Source organism: Podarcis vaucheri (genome assembly GCF_965113315.1).
Source record: "Podarcis vaucheri genome assembly, chromosome: 17".
Lineage (NCBI taxonomy): Eukaryota > Metazoa > Chordata > Lepidosauria > Squamata > Lacertidae > Podarcis > Podarcis vaucheri.
Window position 1 is genome coordinate 3,437,308 of NC_138755.1, and position 22,221 is coordinate 3,459,528.

Below are 22,221 nucleotides of genomic sequence, written 5' to 3' on the forward strand. Positions count from 1 at the left end.
CAGGAGTGTGTTGGGTCTACCCTGTTGTGCTTTTTTCCTATTCATGGGGAGAGACACTACTGGGGGATGGAGCTTGAGGGTCTGCCAGAGGCCTAGTTTCACTGAAGTGACTGGGCTATATACCATATTTGACTGGGGGTGGGGGCTCACAAAAATTGCCTCTTGACATATAACCTAAGCATGTTGGAGTGACAGGTTCTAGCCTAGCCTTCTCCCTGACATGCCTGTTTTCTGTGTGAAGTGATTTATTTGTTTTTAATGGAGCATTCTGTCATGTGAAGACCAACCTACAGCCTAGACTCAGAAGAAATTCTAAAGAGACAGAGAGAGCAATCCTCTCCAGGGGCTACTTGGATGGGTGCAGTGGCAGGGGAGCATGCCACATTCTATATTCTCCCAGTACAGAAGGGGCCTTGGCCAGGTGGAAGAGCTCAGGTTTCACATGCAGGAGCCTCCCAGGTTTAAAATCCAGGATCATGTCCTCCCACTTAGGTATGTCTGGGAGGACTCTGTCCCAGCTTCTGCCAACCTGGCATTTCGAAAGCATACCAGTGCAAGTAGATGAATAGGTACTGCTGCAGCGGGAAGGTAAACAGTGTTTCCGTGTGCTGGTCACATGACACAGAAAGCTATCTGTGAACAAGCGCCGGGTTCCCTCGGCCTAAAGCAAGATGAGGGCCGCACCCCATAGTCGCCTTTGGTTGGACTTAACTGTCCAGGGGTCCTTTATCTTTATGTCTGGGAGGGCCCCCAGGTCCACCTGCGAGAGTGTCTCTGAGGAGTGCAGCAGCAGCAGCCAATAGGCTCTGGTGTGTACCAACCATCCCTTTGGGGCCATGATGCAATGGCACCCCCTTACTACTTTGCCTGATAGACCAACCCAGCGAAGGTGGCCCATTCTCCACCCTGCTAACACAGCAGCAGCAGTGATCCCTGGTAGGCCTAAGTACCTTACTGGGCATAGAGTGACTATCCTGGAGTCCTAGGAGCAGCTAGATCAGGGAAGTCCAAAGCATGGCCCAAGGACTGCATGTGGCTGTTGAGGACTTTTGGCAGCCCTCCACAACATTTGACACCTCTCTCAGCCCTCACGCTGCCTTCCCAAAGCCTGGTAAGCAAGGTGCTGGGCTTTGGGAAGGAGGTGTGAGAACTTTGACAGGGTCCTTGAGTCCTCCTGCATCCTTCCCGAAGCCTAGTTAGCACCTTGCCAGCTTTAGGAAGGAGTTGGGAGGGCTCTAGGGCACCGCCAGAGGCTTGCAACTCCTCCCCAAAGCCCGGCTCCTCACTTAGCCAGCTTTGGGAAGGCTGGGCGGGGTGTCAAGTTTTGGCCTCGCTTCCCCCCATGACAGGTTGGTGCGCAGCCCACAGGTTCTGTGTCAAAAGTACTGTTGTGGGCCACTTGGTATGAAAAGTTAGACTGGCCTGAGCTAGATCCTTGCCCACCACTGCAGAGTCTCATGCTGCGGCCAGCTGGAAACAGGGTGGAGCGCAGCATGTGGAGAAAGACTCCTACCCAACCCTGGCAACATGAGGCACAGTTATACATGTCTCTCTTCTTAAAGAGCATTCAGAATGGAGTGAGTTTTGAGAGTAAAAGATGGTGTTCATGAGGTGGCCCCTGCTCAGCCCAGTGAGCCTCATGTGGCTAGTCCCAGTTGTCCTGTCCCTTGTAGCTTCATCCCCACACTAGGGAGGCTATTGCCTGTTGCATAACTCCTTGTCACAAAGCTTGCAGAGGGTTAAGGCCCCTTTCTTGAACAAGTAGGTTGGCAACTCCCCAAGGGATCAGGGAGCATCGCTGGCAGACAAACAATGGTGACCTCCCTGGTGGCCTGTGTAGGGCTGGGTGTCAGGTGGGGAGCAAAGGGGGAGGCGGAGAGAGAGAAACATTCAATGGGTGGCAACTGGCAGGTACGGCTTCTGGACCTGGTTGTGCAATGGATGCCTGGAGAGAAGGGAGAGTGGGACCGTGTGGCTGCTGTGCCAGTAAATTCCCCTCAGCTGCCACTTTTCTCCCCAGCCCACCCTGGCATGATGGTGAGGGACAGTCTGCAGTGACTGAGGCTTTCCCTGTAGTGAGTTTGTTCTGCTCTATACATCTAGGCTGTGATCCTGCAAGGCTTGCTGTAATCTTGTGCTTTGGGGTGTTCTGTGGGGCAGGAAGAACTGGCAGCTTTCCCAAAGAAAAGCTCAGGCTGCTAAGTGGCCTGAGAGGAGCCAGACTGTAGCCCATCTCGGATCAGAGGGCTGAAGCTTAAAAGCAAAGTGAAGCTTGTTTGCACCACTTTGGGAATTGACAAGGCTCATTGGGGCCTGCAGCATATGATAGAGTCAGCAGTCCTATTGAGCAACTTCCGATCTTAGTCCCAGGAGTAGGACATGCAGATTTATCATCCTGGCCCTGCTTGAGTCTTCCAGTCCACTTCCTCTTTTTTTGGAAAGAAGAAATATGCAGACAACACATTTTTTTAATGCAGGCACTTTTAACCATATATGTAGTTGTTCACTCCGCCATGATCAATTTGACTGTGTGTACATTTTTAAAGTTATTTTGTCTAAATCTATATATTATCTCATTTACTGTATGAGTCTAAAAGCCACTGTCAGGATTAAGAGAAATGTGATGGTCAATATATAAAGTTTTGTTATGGGCGGTGCTCTTTTTCTGGGGGGAAGCAGGGATACGCATATCCCTAAACATTTTGTGAATCTAACTTTGGCCTCATTGAGGGGCAGTATTTCAATATGAGTAGGAAAATGAGAGCACCCCTAAACATTTTTTTTAGAAAAAAAGCACTGGTTATTGGTAACAGACTGCACTGTACTCAGGCCAGTTCCAGCCAAGCCCCATGCATTTTTTTTGGAAGAAAGTCTTGGTGTGCATAGGATTCTAGGCTGATTCTGCATATATAAAGTCTAGCTGGTGCTGAGTTTACTCCTATTTGGCAAAACAATGCTTTCCACGTACAGTGGTACCTCTGGTTGCGGATGGGATCCGTTCCGGAGGTCTGGCCAGGTACGAGGTTTTCACAACCAGAAAAACCACTTCTGTGCACACATGCGCGGTGCTAGAGCGCTTCTGTGCATGCACAGAAGTGGTCTACTGCTACTGTACATGCGGCAAAAACCCGGAAATATACTTCCGGGTTTGCCGCTCACGTATCCCGAAGTTTACGTAACTGGAGGGATACGTAAGTGGAGGTACAACTGTACATCTATAGAGTGTTTCTCAAGTATGTCACATGCATTTTCTTGCAATTTTCATAAAATATAATACATAGACCTGTGTTATTATTCTGGTATTGCTGATGTGGGGAGAGAATTGTTTTCTTAAATAAGCACGTGGAAGAAGCAATATCTGAATGGGGAGCCCTAACGCATAGCTTAGAAACTCTTGGCCACTGTGCTATTTGAGAACTCTCTCTAATAAAAACCAGTTTTTCAAAAAGCAAATTCACAATTGTTGTTCTACCATCAACTGGTTGATTCCCCAAATAACATTATTGCACAAGCAATGAAATGAAGCTACAGGGTCCAACCACCCCCTCCTGAAAAAATAAGGACAGGGACATCCAAGAGATGAACTGTTTTGCAAAATTTCTGTACACATACCTCTTGAACTGCACTGAAGAGGAAATTTGCTTCAGCTGTGCTTGGATTTTGGAAGAATGACAGTTTGCAGATGTTTTCCATGCATGCAGAGCAGGTCAGATGAGCACTGCAATGATCCCCGATGGAGACCATCCACTTTGATTCCCAGATAAACAATCATTTGCTATCCAGCAAATAATGGGCAAATTCAGGTAGTCCCATCATGACAAAGGCAAACCTCATCTACAGTCACCGCACACTCTCACTGAGCTCAGTTCATGGTACAAAACAGTGTGTGCCTGTACTTCTGCATAGCCTAGCAGAGCCTAAGCTCTAAGGCTGCCATCTGCTGCCCCTCCAAAGTCATCCTCAGAGAACCTCTGGACCTCTCTCCTTGGGTGGGTTTGTGGCATCTGAATATAGACTGCATTTTTAATCAAGGCATATATTGGCTTATATCTTGATCAGGTTCCTAAATTAAATGGGCTTAGATTTTCAAAAGTTTCATGCCAGGCAGACCAGCTGCTTAAGAAAACACTGACAGTGTTTTCCTCCCAGACAAAGGGCCCCCCCCTTGATTTATAGCAGAAAACAATTCTCAAAGTCGTAAAAGCTGGAATTACAGACTGAGAGTGAGGACACTGACCCTACATGTTACAGAAGATAAAAAGGGCAGAGACCAAACATAATAAAACCGTTAAACTTGAGCCACAGGACAAAAGGCCAAGAGCACATGGAAATGAGGCTGTAAACTGTTTCTTCCTTTTTACTTTGAGGAAGTTTATCCTTCTAAAAAGCTATCTATGTTATGTATTAAATATATTGTCTTAAATGTAATTATGCAAAGGATTTAAGAAATGCTAGATTTCATATAGTTGTATTTAGCCCCCCTTGTCAGACAAGAGACGCCAAACGAGCCCTCATGACAAATGGCTGTCAGACCTTTGTTTAAAGACCTCCAAAAGGAGATATTTCATTGATGATGCATGAGAATATGAACCCAAGGTCTCTGACATCTGTTCAAGATAAAATTTTAAAATTATTAACCATCTGTTTTGGAGGGCAAGGAAGACAAGAGGTGAGCTGGTAATTAAGATTCCTTGTTGAGACACATGTAAGATATATTACTACTTATTTGTCATTTATAGATGTAACAATATATAGCTCTTTGTGTTCCATATAAGGACAGGAGGATATGGGTGTATCTCTTAAAATTAATTATAGCAATCAGCCAATAGGAAATCCAACCAGGCTGATTGAACAGAGGCAGCCACAGGAGGAGCAAAGGGGGCTGGATTAAGGGAATATAAGTGCTGGCCATAATGGCAGGAGGCCAGGCCAGAGCTTGGTAACTATATACCACTGTGCCTCTCATTTATTTGTCTGACAAATAAATTATTATTTCTCTGTTGCTGCGTTGAATATTTCATTCCAGCTAAGCGTTAACCACAAGCAGGGTGCTACAGGTTCACCTGGCACCTTTCTTGCTAACTTTTATACAGCAAAGCCATTCTCACATACTTTCTGGTGGCTCTTAAGGTTGTTTTGCTGGCTGAAGCACCTGCTTTGAGCTTGATATATACTAGGATCCTCTCAGGAAAGCAGTCCATTTCAGGCTTCAAGGGCTAAAACCAACATTTTAAACTGGGCCCAGAAGCAATCCAGACAGGGGTGTAGGGGGCAGGCCGCCCCGGGTGTCATCCCTGAGGGGGGGGTGACAAAATCCCCCCTTGATGCCAATCTCTGTGCCAATCACCCCAATCATTACTCTCAAAATCTCAGTGCTAACTTAAAAAATAAAAGTACAGTGGTACCTGAAGCACCACTTTAGCTAATGGGGCCTCCTGCTGCTGCTGTGCCTCCGGAGCACGATTTCTGTTCTCATCCTGAAGCAAAGTTCTTAACCTGAAGCACTATTTCTGGGTTAGCGGAGTCTGTAACCTGAAGCGTATGTAACCTGAAGCGTATGTAACCTGAGGTACCACTGTACTGAAAGGTCCTCAGAATGTGTTGGTTTTCTTGGAACAGTTATATTGGAAGCCATTAAAAAAAAGTCTTCATCACATACTCAAAATTTATTTTAATTTGTTTTACACTATACTAGTTTCCAACCACAATACACATACAAGACAATAATAATATACGGTAGTATGATATTGCTATATATTTTTTTAGGATGCACACACATAGCGGACACACTCCAGAGAATACCAATCCTTCACCCTTCAAAATTTATAAAGGGTTATAAAGTTTAGAGCGAATCCCCTGAAGCCTGAGTTGGTCTAAACTTCAATAGTAGTTCCGCCCTTCTCTTAGTTGATTATTGGGCCCTCAACGTGTCACTCAACTCCATCGTGATAAACGATTGACTTAGCGGGCCATCAATTAGGGTTCTTCCGAGCGGGAAGGCGTCGCCCCGCCAGATCGTGAGCCCTCGAGGGGCGGGGATTAGCCTCGCGTCTCCCTTAACTGGTCGCGGGAGGATTCCGCGCATGACCAAAGCAAGATGGAGGAAGCGGCATCGTAATTGTTCGGCGTGACTACTTTCTAGGCGCAGTCTGATTGGGTGCCGAGGAGGGCTTGGGCGGGACCGCGGTGCAAAGCTGTGCGCGGCGATTGGCTAAGCGGCTTCCCCCTCTTCTCTTCCCAGGCATTGGCTGCGGGGCGGAGATGGACGCGTGCTTTCCGGCGCCGCTCGGGGACCCGCCTGCGCTCCGGCTCTAGAGGGATCGGGGGCTCCGGCCGCGTCGGGGGCTGAAGGAAGAGCGTCGCTGCCGCCGCCATGAACATCCGGAATGCGAGGGTTCGAACTCCGGGGTGGCCCGGCGGGGGGAGCGGGGGCGGCGCTGGGGCTTCAGGCCTTTCTTAGAATGAGTGGGAAGGGACCCCCCGAGGTCCTCGAGTCCAGCCCCGTTCCACGCAGGAATCCCCGGGGAGGGTCCCTCGCCAGCACCGGGCTTTGCGCGGCCTGCTTTGTCCAGGCAAAACCGCCCTTGCCGCGAGGATCGGGTGGAGCCTCCAGGGGCAGGCGCAGCGCCCCGCTGGGCACCTGGGGGCCGAGGTGGGGCAGCCGCCACCCCCTGGCGGCCCTTTGCTCTGTGAAACAAGAAGAGATCAGCTTCGCCCAGCCTTTGGCATTGGGAAGTATTGGCTGCTGGTAGTCAGGTTTGCGGGTCAGGTTGATTTGGCAAAACCAGGGAGACTTGCTTCCAGTAGGTGAACAGCCAGGTGCTGCTGAGCATGAGGTACTGGAGAGAATAGCTGTCATGTCCTGCTTGGTTGGTTTTCCAGATCCGTATCTCTTGTTTCAAGATACGGTGTCTCTGAATAAGGAGGTTCTATTTTGCTATTACGCACAGCAAATGTCAGTCCCACTGGGGAGGGGAGGAGCTGTGAAGTGGGTGCATCTCTCTCTGCTCTGCTTCAGTTGTTCTCCCTTTTTTCTCCACCAGCCCGAGGACTTGATGAACATGCAACACTGCAACCTCCTTTGCTTGCCAGAGAACTATCAAATGAAATATTACTTCTATCACGGACTCTCCTGGCCCCAGGTAACTCTGTCTACTTACTAGTGACTTGACAGTTGCAAAGAATAATGGGCAACCTCAACCCTTCAAAAAGACCTTGACTGCAAATCTGCTACTTCCTTTACCACCACCTGCCACCCTCTCTCCCCCGCCCCTTTGTATTGGCAACTGTGGTGCTAAGGTGACCCCTCTGAAAAACTCCTTCTGACCCAAGATCTCCTGGATCTCCTGCTGCCCTCCCACAGCCTTCGTCTGGGAGCTAGGCCTCTAGCTTCTGGGAGACGGCCACGGTGCCTCATAAGTGACAGGGCAAGTTTTACTAGCCTCTCCCAGCTTTAATTAGCAACACTTGAGATTTTGTTGACTCCTCAGGATCTTTTGGTTGCCCTTGGTGGTTTTGTAATGGACCTGAGCTAATCAACACTTGTTACTCTGGCATGGCATTGCAGGTAGGGAGGTCTGTACTTCAAGCCCGCCATAAACACACCAGGTGGCCTGCCCAGTTGCTCCCCAGACGGTGTCCCCGGGGCTGCAGTGGTTCTTCTTGGCTGTTCTCTTCCCACATAAAGTCAACTCTTAGCTTAGGTGGCGGTTACTTTCTGGGGATAACACGTAAAGATGAAATTGTGCATAGACCAAAAACACACTTCAAACACTATCTCAAGGTGAGTGCAATAGTTGGTGGGATTGTCAACATTCAACACCCACCCCCTTAAAAAATTTTAAAGCTGAATTCATGCAAATTAAATGTGCATAAATTGCGAGTCAGCTGTATTTCCATCCTGCCACTTTTCTTCTCCAGCATATGCCTGTTACAGGTGGCAAGGAGAAGGACAGCATGGAGGTAGTGATGAAATGACTAAGCCCAGTGCCTGCCGCTTTGGGGACTGACATACATATTCTCAACATTTCAGCCTGTTAAAGCGGCAACTTTCTGTCTCAACAGCCACACTCGCTCCCATATGGGGATTATAAAAATGCTGACTTGTCTGACAGAGTTGTTGTAAAGAATAAGATAAAATTCTATGCCCTCCCCAACCAACTACAGTGGTGCCTCGCAAGACGAAAAGAATCCGTTCTGTGATTCTCTTCGTCTAGCGGTTTTTTCGTCTTGCGAAGCAAGCCCATTGAAGGATTAGCACTATTAGCGGCTTTTAGCGGCTTATGGCTTATCTGCTGATCGGATCAGCTGATAAGCGGCTTAGCGGCTTAGAAAAAGGAGGGGGGGAGGGAAAAAACCAGCAGGAACTCGCAAGACATTGACGTCTTGCGAAGCAAGCCCATAGGAAATTCGTTTTGCGAAGCACTTCCAAAACGGAAAACTCCTTCATCTAGCGAGTTTTCCGTCTTGCGAGGCATTCGTCTTGCGGGGCACCACTGTAAATAATATATTTGAAGTGCTTTGATTACCCAAAACACTGATCTATAAATGCTAAGTAGTATTTAGGGATGGGCTCAAGCTTTGTGGTGGCTAGATGGATGGGATAATCTGTCTTTCCTTTGGCTTTGCCTGTGGAACAGGCTGCTCTTTGATTCTGCTTGGACAAGAGCCACGTTGCCTCTCAGGACACGGCTGCCTTCTGCCATGCCTGTGGGTGGCTGTGCTGCTTCTTCCCCAAGAGAGCCCACTATGTCACTCTAACTGCCTCCTTTCTTTCCCCCAGCTCTCCTACATTGCTGAGGATGAGAACGGTAAGATTGTGGGCTACGTGCTGGCTAAAATGTGAGTAGAATCATTTATTTGCACGGCTTTGGTATGCCTCTGTCTGTATATTTGCACTGTATCTCTTGCACTGCATCTTCACAGGAGGCTCCAGCATAGGCTAGCAAAACACATATTTTAAGGGGTATATGCCTAAATGCTGTTGGTGCAGACTCTCACTTCTTCCCCTTTGCTGACTAGTCCCAGCAGTTAGGGGAAGAGGAATTCAGTGGCATGAGGGTGGGCAGTGAAGCCCTCTAAATTCCACTCTGGTGGATACCTTGAAGATCCCTCAGGTGAAGACGCCTCTCCACCATCTGGCTGGCTGGTGCACAGCAGCATTTTTTTGTAGCTGCCACATTGTGGTGCGAGTCACCTGGCTTGCATTGTAGCTCTTCAGCAAAAGAGCAGAGTCTTCTGCTGCCATGAGCCAGATGACTTGTGCAGTAGCAGCAGAAGACTCAGCATCTTTTGTAGAGTGTTATATATCACTGTACATCTTTTGTCTCTCTGACCGGGGTCCTGTGGCAAGCAGCTGTGCTGAGGTCAGATTGGATAGATATCAATGCTTTGAATGCATGAATGCATGCAGCCATTGGATGTGTGGCTGCTATTGCAGCTACTAGGGAAAAATAAAAGTTATTTTAAATTTATATTAGGAAATAGTGTCCGGCTACACAGTATTGTAAAATATCATGTTAACTAAAACAGATTTGAATGGATTTTACAGTATTTTTTAAAATTTAAGACTGATGTAGGATATCTGATAGGACCAGCAAGCAGGTAGCTCAGCTTTTTGTATATTTCTGATCTAGATGTTTGGACAGGAGTAGCTACTTTTGCTAAAGCTTCCCTGAAGTGTGTGGTATAATTTTATTTTGAAACTGGTATAGCTGAGACCTAAACCTAATGCTGAACTAAACCTAAACTTTTAGTAGTATTTCTTCTCTCTCATCTTGTTTAGTTCTGATTCAGACATTAATTTTTAAATGATTTAATAGCTGGCTCAGTTACTTTGAACTTATGCAGATACATATTGTGCAGATTGATATTATCAACTATTATTTCTGCAAAGCAAGCCTGACTGGAGTGAATATAATGATGAGTCAAGAACTTAGCTAGAAAAGTACTCTTTGCAATTGCTCAATAAGAAATAAGCCGTCTCTTGCCTTCTTAAGTTTTCTGGTGTGGCTCCGTGACTGTATTGACTCTTGGGAAAGAACCTTTAACTCGTGTGGGGCAGAGGTGGTGGGGTGGCCATCCCAAGGGAAACCCCCTCATGCTCCCTAATTCCATTCAGCTGGCTCCTTCCTTCCCAGTGGGCTTCTGAGTGTGCCAGGAGTAGGCAGGCTAGTCCAGGCTCCCGGCTCCCTCCCAGCTCTGGACAAGATGGCGGGTCTTGGCACTGCCAGGTAGCTGCTGCAGAGCTTCTTCTGTTTGGTGCCTGCCTGGAACAACTGGTTTGGTGAGCTGCAAGCAGGCCAAGTGGCTTCTCATGTTCACACTGCAACCTCGTGCCTCCCTTGGCTAACTAGTTGGTGTACAGGGATGAGACAGCATGGCCATGGCAATGACTTCAGGCTTTGCTTCTCTCCTCTGCCTCCCTTATTCTAAGCTTCCTGTAGCCATGTGTACCTTTGGAGCATGTGCACATGGCTGCACCGAGGGGGCAGTCTGGTGGAGGCTGTCTGGACACCAGTCATCAGTGGTGGCTTGTGGGCCTCGGTAGATGCCCAACCAAGCTGCGCCACTGTAATAAGGCGGTCTGAGCTAGGCTGACTGGTGAAGATTTGGCATTCTTAATTTTCAAATTTGTCAAATAGCCATAAATATTATGGAAATACTTGTACGTTGACTTACAGTGCCACCACCCTAAAAAATGTTTGGTATCAGGCCTGGAAGAAGCTGCAAGAAAACACTTAATTGCCTGATAGCAGGACACAAAACTATATTCTTTGTGCAGTAAGTAGACCAAAGGAGTCGAAGGGGACACACAGTTGATTTGCTGAGGAAATGGCTGAAATGGTGGAAGTGCTCTTGTGAAAACTCTGGCAAGAAATCTGGGAAAAACGAAAGCTCCAGCGTGAGGTTCTGCATTCCACTTTAGCTATATTTCTGCTTCTGCCATTTATTTTCTAAGAGAGCAGGAGTTCTGCATATTTCTGCCAGGGTCTTTTCCTGTATTCTGAGGTGTGTGTTGTTATTGTTTTAGTAAAAATTGAAAAGGGAAGGAAGGAAGGAAGGAAGGAAGGAAGGAAGGAAGGAAGGAAGGGTACTATATTACAGGTGTTTGGTTTGTGTAATAAAGAGACTGGCATTGTGGAGAAAATAGTGTTGCGGTAGTGTTGGTCTTGATGCTTAGTTCGTTACATTTGTGGGGTGTGCAAGATTGGAGCTGAACTGACACATACAGTTTCTTATTTCTCCAGGGAAGAAGACCCTGATGATGTTCCCCATGGTCATATCACATCTTTGGTAATACTTTCAGTTTCTATTGTTACAGCCCCCTGGACATGTTTGACAATTGAGATGTAGCAAGTAGAGAGCAGTGGCTTGGAAGGCTGGCTGTGTCTCCTCTCAGCAGGACTCAGCTTTTTGTTAGTGACCCCCCCACAGGCACTTAAGCTGTATGGATGATGAAATACAAGGGGCAGGAGGGTTGTGAGAACTGCTGAGTGCCTAGGGATTGTTTTGTGAGAGCCTGAGCAGTAATTCTGGAAGCAGAAGCTGGAGGACAGAATTATTTGGTTCCTTCCGTTCAGGTCAATGCCCAGAAGAGCCAGTTGTGCCCGCCTTGCCAGACAAAATAGTGGCCATGTGAGGAAGCGGGTTGCCATTTTGTTAAAACTTCCTTTACTGTCAATTCACTGTGATCTACAGACACTTGTGTCCATCACTGGAATTTGTACCACTGCACCAAACAGATTTTTGGCATAACATTAGTGTGGGGCACGCCAGAACTTGTAAGTTCAGAAAGTGGCTTTGTGTGTGTGAGGGAAGGAGTGTCTTAAGGCAGAAAAGTTTATGGAATGCCTCTTCCTTCTGATGGCTTTTTGTCCTTCCCTAGGCGGTCAAGCGTTCCCACCGACGCCTTGGCCTGGCCCAAAAGCTGATGGACCAGGCTTCACGGGCCATGATTGAGAACTTCAACGCCAAGTATGTCTCTCTGCACGTACGCAAGAGGTGAGTCTCTCTCCTGCTCCCTGTTCATCTCCACTTATGTTGGCTTCCAAATAATGTGCTGTTCTTGTTACGCAGTGGTTCCTGTGGGCATCATGCTAAGGGCAGGGTTGCCACATGCCTACCACCACCACTGTTCCAAACACCTCATGGTTAAGCGCAGAGGAAGCACCTGTCCTCCCGTGGAACAGATGTGTGGTTGTCAAGCCAGTGCTGTTTCCTCTTGCCGTCCGTGTCAGAAGCAGCACCCAGTGGTTTTTGTCTTCCTTGCCTTGGATTCCTTATTCCTAGAGAGGAAGCACTGGCTTCCTATCAAGCCCTCACTCCTGCCTTCTCTTGAGCCCAAGTGAAATCACTCTCCGCAGAATCCCTTCCCAGGCTCTACCCCAGAGGCAGATGCAGATCGCAGTTACTCTGTCCTGCTTGAGGGTGTGGGAGGGAGGGACATGCAGGGTTCATTGACCTTCTTGCAGTCCCAGGTCTAGCCCCATGTTCTCTGCTGTCTTGGTTTACCAAAACTACTTTTCTTCTCTTGCTTTGCAGTAACCGAGCAGCGCTGCACCTCTACTCCAACACTCTCAATTTCCAGTGAGTACCAGGAGGGCAAGGTGGTCATAGTGGATGTTTGGTCAGAGTGAGAAGGCGGTTTGGACCCCTGTGTGGTTGGCGGAGGTCACTGGGCAGCTTTGAGCAAGTCATTCTGTCTCAGCAGAGCTTGCCTCACCAACTGGTGTGGCCAAGGCTCTCTTCTGAGCTCTGTGAAGCTCTTCCGCTGGCAGGTGTGTGAATGTTGGACCCAGCAAGTAACCTGAAGGCTCCAGTGACAACCAGAGATGACTTGTGTTTCCCAAAGGTTCAGCTTGCTGTTAACTAGAGGAGGGCAAAGCAAGGTTTGCTCCCCTCAGCTTTAGCTGTGTTTGTGGAAGGACCAAAGGAAAGCCATGGAGAGTCAGACCATAGTTCATCTATCTCAGGTCTGTCCACGTCAACCTTTTTCAGCCAATAGCCTGCATTTTCTTCTGGACGTCCATCCAAGGGCCACATGCCTATGATAAGAGGGGCCAGAGGCAAAGTGGGTGGAGCAACAAATGTAAACGTTACCTTTGCACCATAGGCTAGTTTCTGCACACATTCACGTCCCTCCTCCTGCTCCAAGCAGGCAACCGAGGGGTGTTTTCAGAGTTCAAGGACGCACCCCAGCCAGGCCAAAATGCTCACGGCAAGTGTGAAGCAGAGCCAGAGAGGGAGTACAGTCTGGGGACAGTGGGTGTGACTTGGGAAGAGGTGTAGCCCGGAGAGAGACCCCAGGTAGAGAAGGGCCTTTGGGGTGCATTTGGCACTTAGCCCCAAGTTGCACCTGCTTGGTTTCTGCCGTGTGGCTGTGGCTTCCCAGGGTTCCAGCCAGGAGGCTTCCCAGCCCTTCCTGGAGATGCAAGTTATATGCAACATGTGCTCTGCCTCCGAGATGCAACTGTGTAAACCTGAATGCACAGCTTCGGTTGCTGGAAATGGGGTTGAACAATGTTTAAAAACACATCTGATTAAAATAGTTGAATCTCCTTTAGGGAAATTGAACAAATTTCCAAGGCACCGGGGAAATCCCAGTGCTAGATAGGAAAAGCAGGTTAGAAAATACATGGATCTTTGAAGGCTGGTGGGCGTGTTTTTATGATCCCATGAAGGTTTTTCATCCCCATTCTAACCTGCAAATCTTCTCAAAGTCTTACTACCTAAGCATTTATTCCGAGGACAGGAGATGCATTCTTAGATTCATTTGCCATTCATCGCCAGCCAGTGGCCAGCCGTGGGATGGTGGGAGCCCAATCTATATAGTACTTATTATTTTTTTAAGTGTTCAAAGCACTTCATGTGCACTCTCTTGATAATATTTACAACAGCCCTGTGCGGTAGGCCAGTATTGTTATCCTTATATTACAGGTCGGGGGTCTGAGGCTGAGAGACTAGTGCCCTGCCTCCAGCTGCCTAGTGAATTCATGGCTGAGGAGATTTGAACTGGGACTTCCCAGCTTGCACACCTGCCTCTTCTGCATTAAGACCAACTGTGAGCGTGCTTGGGGCAGGCTTCTGGGACTTGACTGTGGTGGTTTTTCCAATGAGGCCAGCATGCTTGCTCTTCCCACTAGGATCAGTGAAGTGGAGCCCAAATACTACGCCGATGGGGAAGATGCGTACGCCATGAAGCGCGACTTGACACAGATGGCGGAGGAGGTGAGCACGACCCTGCTGGTGCCCTCAGGGCTGGAGTGTGCGAGTCTTTGATACTCCATCTCCGCTAACTGCCCTTAAAAGGCAGTTCAAATTCTTCCACTGGTGTGGATGTTGGGACCCAGCCTGTCTCCTAGCTGTACACCCATTGCATCAAAAGTGACCCACGTAAGCAAGGTGCTTGATGGCTGAATTCCAAACTACCTGGAGACAGACAAGGCAGCCTACAAGAGGGAGTTGGAACCTCCGGCAGCCTGTCTTCATACCTTCTCAACCTGTAAAGCTGAGGGTGAGATGGCGAGTAAAGCAAAACCTAGGCTGTTAAGAAGAGGGAGAATAGCGAATAGGTGGCAAGGCTCCTCCTCCCCTGTCTGATGCCCTGTAACTTTGTTTTGCCTATCGGCCCCTTAATGTTATCAAGCACTTCTCTCTAGAGTTTAATTTCCCCCGCTCTTTACTTTTAAGATGGGTAGGGAGTGAGGGAAAATCACCCAATACACATATAACATGATAACATCAGACGGGTTTGAATGCAGGTATCCTGTGAATCAGCTGTGTTTGGCTGATCCAAGATGCTCATATTTTGACATTTGGATGAAGGGACGTACCTGGCATGTCTTTCCCCTTCCTCCATTGAGGCCATTTTCGTGCACATCTTTTACTAATTAATTTCACTGGTCTTCCTTTTTCATTTCTGTTGCACAGATGTGTTTTTTTAGACTGTTCACCATATTTAGCATCTAGAAAAATGGAGCATTTGCTTTGAATCTGTTGGCATATTCCATTACTGAGGGGTCTGCTGTCAGTTATTATTGTGTGGTAAGATGATGCTTGTATATTTTTGTGATGAGCAACACAGCTCTTGGTCCTATGCACTTGTTTAATTCCTTTAAAAAAAAGTAAGTGTGCCCACACCTATTTTGGGACGCTGTGTGTTCCTCCTCTGCTGATGTACACCTACGCAAGAGTTCTCAACCAGATATACTGAGACAGACAAGTGGAAAACTGCAGCAAAGCTAATCTCTGCTTGCAGTTCCCCTCCATTTTGCCAGGTTATTGTTTGTATCTTTCAAGTTCTTTGGAGGCTGTGTGCCTCCCTCTCCCCTGTGCTGGGGTGCTCATGTAGCCAGGCGGAAAGGGTGGAGGAGGTCAGTATCAATAACCATATACATACATACTCGCATGTTGAGCTGATGGGGTTTCATGCTACTTGGGTTGACGAGGGTCTCACGGTAGTTTTCTGGACGTGCTTGGCAGGATGTTAGAAATGTGAACAGCGGCAAGCAACATCGAAAACATTTCCTCCCATAGCTGCTTTGCAGATTTTGAGGCTCCTTTTTTTGGAAGGTGGGGCGGTGTCTGACATGACTGGGCTGTCTCCTGGAAAGAATGCGCAAGACCTTTGTAATTCAGCTAAGGGTTTTGTGGATGAAAACTGCTTGCCTTCCCAACACGCACACATTCCAGCTAAAACGAGCCCCTGTTCCCTCACAGCTGCGGAGGCAGGTGGACCTGAAAGAGAAGAGCAAGCACTCTGTCCTGGGCTCCATTGAGAACAAGAGTGGGGACCACAAGGCCAACCACGTTGGCGAATCCTGCCGGGATGAGAAGTGCCCTGGGAGCGTGGTGGGCAGCGGGCCTGGGGCCGAAGACAGCGGCGACAGCAAAGAGGTCAGCGAGGTCAGCGAGGCCACAGAGAGCACAGATGTCAAGGACAGCTCAGAGGCCTCTGACTCGGCCTCCTAGCAAGGGCTTTCGCCAGGCCACTCACTTGAAGTCCAGCCCTTGAAGGATCTGTGTCTTTGCTTGCAGGGGGTTTGGAAATAAAAGTTTATGGAACCAGAGGGGTGCGTGTGCTGGCATGGCTTGTGTGTCCTTTCAGTGGAGCTTGCATAGAGAGGGAGCACGGAGGAGGCCCACAGCTCCTCTGCATGTAACCTAGTTATTCAGCCAATCTCCAGTCCTCTGTATTTCAGTTACTTACGTGGTTCTGCACAACTTAGTCTAGGGCTGCCCCCTCTTTTCTGAGAGACACCAACCTTTCAATTTCCAGTGGAGGTGGGAGAAAGGTGGTGAATCACATTTTAGGGTAACACTTTTTATCTGTTGTTTATTGCTATGCCACTTCTGGGTTAGCAATGTCAGTGTCTGACATCTTCCCTCATTTGGCGTGGTGCAGTTGTGGTACACTTCGGGCGGGGGGGGGGGGAACGATGCAACACCGACCCCACACAGCCCCTTTGGCAGAAGGCCTGCAGAGAGTGTACACAGTGCCCTTCTGGGTTCAAGGACCCATAGAGGAAAAGACTGGGCAAAGCACCCCAACTGGCCAGAACATGCAGCAAAGCGAGTGAGAGATATCTACTAGTAACATGAACCTCTAGTGGCTAAAAGGGACAAGATTGGGAAGCAGGGGGAAGGAAGGCGAAAGTTATCAATTTACCTTTTGCATGCCGGGGGAGGGAGGGCTTCCACTGAGCAGTGACATGTATCATAGGGCATTTGTAGCTCCCCCCAACTTGAAAGCCCACTCAAAGATGCTCGGAGCATAGGGGCTTCAAAGGAGGACTTTCCCTGTGTCTGGAGTTTGAATCCAGGTACAGCCTCATATTAGAGAAGAGGGAGAGGACACCCCCTCCCCAAATCCACCTAAACTAATTGGGAGGACTTCTGTATAGACCAACAGTCTTGGTTCCTCCATTAGTTCGTTCTGGAGGTCTGTTCTTAACCTGAAACTGTTCTTAACCTGAAGCACCACTTTAGCTAATGGGGCCTCCTGCTGCCGCCGCACCTCCGGAGCACAATTTCTGTTCTCATCCTGAAGCAAATTTCTTAACCTGAAGCACTGTTTCTGGGTTAGCGGAGTCTGTAACCTGAAGCGTATGTAACCCGAGGTACCACTGTATATCCTGCCCATGTGGCTGGGTTTCCCCAGCCACTCTTAACTACAGGGTGACCTGGAGGGCAGGCAGCAGTCCAGATACAGCAGCTATTGGCACATCACCAAATAAAGGGGCAGAAGACAGATTTACATAACATTTGTATCAGCTACTATGTAGATGCAAATTTTTTAAAAGCAGTGCTATAATTTAAATAGAAATGCAATATGTTGCAACGTGGGGGTGTGCGTGGGGGGAGAGACTGCCCTGTGTACCTGCTCAATGTGTCTTTCACTGATTTCCATCAATATTATTATTTATTAAATTTGTAAACCAGCCTTCATCCGTATATCTAAAGGTGGTGCACAACATAAAAATGCAAGACAAAAAACTAAAAACACAACAAAAACAAACCACTAACCCCCCTCGCCTCAGGCTCGGGACTGGATAGCCCTTCAAACATGACTTCTCCAGCCGCACTGCTGGGGTTCCTAGGGGAGCTTGGAGGGCGCAGGCAGACCTCGGACTGGCGCAACAAAGTGCTTCCTGGCGTGAGTTCGGCCTCGGCCCTTAAGCACTTTTGCTTTGCGCATTTAAAGCAATGCGGCGGGGCGCAGACCAGAGGGGTTCGTCCTAGCAAGGAGGAGAGGAAAGGCGACGGGCTCCTGCGTCGCCTCGCAAGGTTTCGCAGGAGCGCGGCAAGGGGGCGCCCTCGCGCGGCCAACGGCATGAATGGGGAGACCCCGCGCGCCTCCGCGGGTTCCTCCTCCGGAGCCTCTGATTGGCCGCAAGGAAAGTTCGGTGCGCGCTGATTGGAGGCGCGGTGCCTCTGATCTGTATTCTTCTGCTTCCTCTCGGCGGCGGCGGCGGCGCAGCTGGTGGGACTCGGAAGCCGAGAGAGGGGCTCTGAGTCCGGGCGATGGGCGAGTCCCGGGCTCTGAGCAGGGCCGAAGCGCTGCAGCTGGCGCCGCCCGACTGGCGGCACGCTTGCCATGCCCTCCTGTACGCGCCTTGCCCCGGACGCCTCTTCGGGAAGTTCCCGCTGCGTTTCGCAGCGCTGGTGAGAAATGAGCGGGACAGGTGGCGATCTCCCGGTTAGCAGGAAGAGTAAGCCCCCCCCCCGCGCGCATTAAAAAAAATGGGCGTTTGCAGACCACGCTTGTCTTGCTCATAGCTCAGCAGTCCCGCGACCCGTTTTTCATGTCAGGGCTGCTTGCCTTGAACGGAAACCGAGGTGTCCCTGGATGTTGCCTTTCGTTCACGGGCTGCTTTGGAAGGGAGGGCGGGATAGAAATTAAATCGTGAATGCTTCCTGCGGGTGACAGGCCTATTTTTCAGAGGAACAGCGTTGTAAATCTGTTGCAGCAGGAAGCGACGAAGAGGCTTGAAGACTAACGCATTTATTGTGCCACGACAGATTTGTGAGACTTTAGCGTGTCCATAGTTCTGGTTTACAATGGCTTATGGCTGCAAGCAATATTTATTGAGGCTGCAGTTTGAGGCAGGTGTGAGTGAATCACTGCTGCACTTAGGTAATTTTAGATTCCGGACTTAATTCCGGAATCTTAATTCCGGTCTTCCGTCCCTGCTTCTTAGAAGGCAGCATGTATTATTTAACTTAAACCTGTGGTAAGCCAGTCGTGTTGCTTTTGAGGGCCCCCCTCCTCCTTGAGCTGAGCCCTGGACCTTTGCTTCCAGGCCTGATAGTACCACAGGACTGAATGCTCATCTGTTAAAAAAACCACACCATTAAGAATAGTGACCTGGCAGGGGAAATGACTAGCCTAGCCTAGCCTTTTTGATAGCCCCCCCCCCCCAAGTTTAGCAACTTAGTGATAATTACTGGTAAGCTTTAGGGGGCAAAAGTTATGTGCCAGAAGGTGTGATTTTGAGGCATGTATTTTAGAAATTAAACAGTGCTGTCTCTGAACTCCTGGTATAAACACTGGGATTGATTTTGATGAGTTTGAAGTGGGTGGGGAGGTGGGCTGTTATCTTAAGACAGATGAGCCATCAACAAAACGATGGTTATTGTCTGTTGAGAAGAACCCAGGTTGTGCTTGAACTCTGTAAACCTGTGGGCTGCATTAGGGATCCAAGTGAGATCGGCAGGAAAAACTAACAGTTGCCAATAATTTCCTTTCTCAGCCTTTTCTAACCAGGACATGAGGGAGCCCCTCGAGAGCCCTTCTGTGTCAAAGGGAAGGGCAAGCAACCTTGCCAAAAGGGGGCAAGACATAGAATCATAGGGACCCTGAGGGTCATCTAGTCCAACCCCCTGCAGTGCAGGAAGAGGCACCTGCCCCCTGTACTGGGAATGGAGGAGAAAGGCAAAGAGTGTGGAGTTCCTTGATTCACCTTTGTAACAAATGACCTTCGCTGGAGCACACCAGTAAATAAGAGGGCAGGAGAAGACCAGTTCCAACAATTTCAGTGAGCAGAGATGTTGAAAGTCTTCTGCGAAAGGTGAAACTGTACTGGAGACATTTGCAGGTGATGATGAACAGGAGACCCAGAAACTGAAGAAAGTGAAGGCAGATGGAACTGGGTATGTTTTAGAGCTTAGGGTAGTTCCAGACAAGCCACCTCACAGGGTTGTCGTAAGGATAAAATGAGGGCGTGGAGGATGATGTATGCAAACTTGAGCTCCTTGGGGGAAAGATGAGCTATAAATGCAGTAATTAAATAATCAGGGCAGGATCCCAAATCCAACCCACCATTTCATAAATCCAAAGTCATATCCAGGGTTGTTGCTTTAAGAGACCCAAACCACTGCTTTGTCTCTTCCCTTTGCAGATGCAGATGCGGTTCGATGGGCGCCTGGGGTTTCCCGGTGGATTTGTGGACCCGCAGGATGTGTCTCTGGAGGAGGGTCTGAATAGGGAGCTGCGGGAAGAGTTGGGGCCTGGCGCTGCCTCGCTGCACGTGGCTGAGGACCACTACGTGAGCTCCCATGTGCCCGAGGGGCCACGGCGAGTTGTGACGCACTTCTACGCCAAGCAGCTCAGCCTGGAGGAGCTCCGGACCCTAGAAGACGGGGCCACTCAGGCAAAAGAACATGGCTTAGAGGTGTGGGAAATACAGGGCAGGGTGCGGCTGGTCTTGTCTGGTTTGGGGACTGCCACACACTGGGCTGGTGTATGTATCCTGCATTAAGTATTATGAACTTCTGGGCCAAGATAATGCCAGTTCCCCCCCAGAATCGGCTGAATTCTGCAGCTTGCCTGAATTATGTGAATTAAGAAGAATTATGCTGATTTTCTTAATTTGAACAATTTTCTCATCTATTTCCCCCAGTTTTGCATAATTTATTCTGGCCTTAATAGTCATGGAGTGGAAGAAAGAGCTATGCAGGGAGCTGAATCCTCATCTCTGGTCACTCAGCACCTTCTTTGGTTCCTGAGCTTTGACCAGGTTTTGCCCCAAAATATTTGGAAGCCTCGGGGGCTAGAAACTGATGTTGTCATTTAAAGGACGTTGAAATCTTCAGGGAGCTAAATTGTGTGCCCAAATATGATATTCTGTCCTCTTGCTGAAGTCACATACTCCTGGTTGCTTCATGGGGGGGGGGCGGGGAGGAGAGGAGGGAAGGGTTCAGAAGGGCATTTTTGACCTGATTTCCCTTCCTTTGTGGCTTCAGGTGATGGGGCTCATCCGTGTCCCCCTCTATACCCTGCGCGATGGCATTGGGGGGCTCCCCGCTTTCCTTAGCAACACTTTCATTGGCAATTCCCGGGAGCAGCTGATTCACGCCCTGGATACTCTTCAGCTCGTGCCAAGAGAGCAACTTCAGAAGGCAGTTACCATGACTCAGAAGAGACCTTGAGTGTCATTGGTTGTGGCTGCCACGTTCCAGCCTCTGAAGGTTCTGTAACTGAATTCCCCCATGAACTTTGGACTCTTGAATGGAGCAGATGTAGCGGAGAAATCCAAGAATGTGGGAAGAGAGTGGCAATGGACCTTTCCCTCCCCCTACCCAAGGTGAATGGCTCAGTTCTGGTGAATCTAGCCCTGAAAAGGATTTAAGCATCCAGATGCCTGTTTAAAATATTGAAGATGGTAGGCAAGGGTTAAGAGAGTGAACCATCTGATCTTCTATGTGTGTAGATATATAAGACACACACACATGGTTTCTTGCACTTGGAGAATGGCACTACAAATAACACACTGACTCATCTGTGGTTTCTATTTTTCCATCTGTAATTTCAAACCTTCTGTCTCTGAGTTCCAGTATTTGTATATCATGGAAGTCGGGGTTTCCCTCCCCACAAAAGCCCATTGCACACCCCTATTGGTGTATTATTACTTTATCATTTCACAGCTGGAGTCCGCCTTTCTAATCTTTTACTAGGCTTGAAGAATGGCTTAAGACATTTTGTGGCTCTTGACTCCTATAATATTTTTTATTAGCTCGTATAGAAGTGGTAAATGGCCACTAGAGACAGTCATTATGTGTCTCCCTCCCACTGGTTTCTCTTTTTCCAATTTTGATGATGTGGGTGTAAGAATTGTCAATTAAAGACTAAGAAGCTGCCATTCAGTTCATCAGGAAATAAATAGTTGCATAATTGGTTTTGCTGTATATGGGCATTGGAAACACAAACTTCTTCTTGGAACAAATTATGCACACCTCATGACACCAGTGTGATTTACTTTTTGTTAAACCTCTGGTTACAGAATTCTGAATACCTTGTTGAGGACTGGGAGTGGAGTGGGAAAGGAATGGAAGAGCACATAGAGATAAGTGCTGTATGTATCCCATAATAATATCCATGCATCCATATGGCAGTGGGACAGAACTCAGCCTCTGGAAGGTCTCTGCTATCACTTGTTTTTAGAAACAAGTTTGTAAATCTTGTACTGATGAGAAGGGGCTTACAAGTTTTCTTTTTTAAAAAAATATTTTTTATTAAAGATTTTCTTGGTTTACAAAAGTGCCTTGTCTCTTTTTTCAGGCTGTACAGTCTTTTCTACAGATCAGCTACATTTAATAATAATAATAATAATAATAATAATAATAATAATAATAATAATATCTTTATTGTCAGTGCCCCCTCTCGGGGACAACGTAATTACTTGGCTGCTCCATCCACCCAGGTAGGGCACTCCACATAAA

General features: G+C 48.3%; 2 protein-coding genes across 3 annotated transcripts; both read left to right on the forward strand.

Moving 5' to 3' along the window:
- Nucleotides 1-6,232: 6,232 nt before the first annotated feature.
- NAA10 (N-alpha-acetyltransferase 10, NatA catalytic subunit) lies at nucleotides 6,233-16,070 on the forward strand. Its single transcript, XM_082205662.1, has 8 exons — nucleotides 6,233-6,394; nucleotides 7,044-7,142; nucleotides 8,783-8,841; nucleotides 11,250-11,295; nucleotides 11,888-12,003; nucleotides 12,544-12,588; nucleotides 14,145-14,229; nucleotides 15,721-16,070. The coding sequence occupies exons 1-8, from the start codon at nucleotides 6,374-6,376 to the stop codon at nucleotides 15,970-15,972; spliced, it is 723 nt and encodes a 240-aa protein (XP_082061788.1). The 5' UTR covers nucleotides 6,233-6,373; the 3' UTR covers nucleotides 15,973-16,070.
- Nucleotides 16,071-17,967: 1,897 nt separating this feature from the next.
- On the forward strand, nucleotides 17,968-22,039 carry LOC309522440 (U8 snoRNA-decapping enzyme-like). 2 transcript variants are annotated; one of them, XM_082205691.1, is made up of 3 exons: nucleotides 17,968-18,165; nucleotides 19,902-20,190; nucleotides 20,746-22,039. In XM_082205691.1, exons 1-3 carry the CDS (start codon nucleotides 18,025-18,027, stop codon nucleotides 20,814-20,816), a joined length of 501 nt encoding a protein of 166 aa, XP_082061817.1. In that variant the 5' UTR covers nucleotides 17,968-18,024; the 3' UTR covers nucleotides 20,817-22,039. The 2 variants fall into 2 exon arrangements, with proteins under 2 accessions (XP_082061817.1, XP_082061816.1); XM_082205690.1 differs by having other exon boundaries at nucleotides 17,976-18,165; nucleotides 19,902-20,174.
- Nucleotides 22,040-22,221: the final 182 nt, after the last annotated feature.

What these genes read in the sequence shown, in the direction of transcription:
- NAA10 (XM_082205662.1), top strand. Translation starts at nt 6,374, where the DNA reads ATGAACATCCGGAATGCGAGG. An exon ending in TGAACATCCGGAATGCGAGG is followed by an intron (nt 6,395 to 7,043) that starts GTTCGAACTCCG and finishes TTTCTCCACCAG; the next exon opens with CCCGAGGACTTGATGAACAT. An exon ending in GGCTACGTGCTGGCTAAAAT is followed by an intron (nt 8,842 to 11,249) that starts GTGAGTAGAATC and finishes TTATTTCTCCAG; the next exon opens with GGAAGAAGACCCTGATGATG.
- LOC309522440 (XM_082205690.1), top strand. Translation starts at nt 18,025, where the DNA reads ATGGGCGAGTCCCGGGCTCTGAGCAGGGCCGAAGCGCTGCAGCTGGCG. An exon ending in CGCTGCGTTTCGCAGCGCTG is followed by an intron (nt 18,166 to 19,901) that starts GTGAGAAATGAG and finishes TTCCCTTTGCAG; the next exon opens with ATGCAGATGCGGTTCGATGG. An exon ending in CAAAAGAACATGGCTTAGAG is followed by an intron (nt 20,175 to 20,745) that starts GTGTGGGAAATA and finishes TTGTGGCTTCAG; the next exon opens with GTGATGGGGCTCATCCGTGT.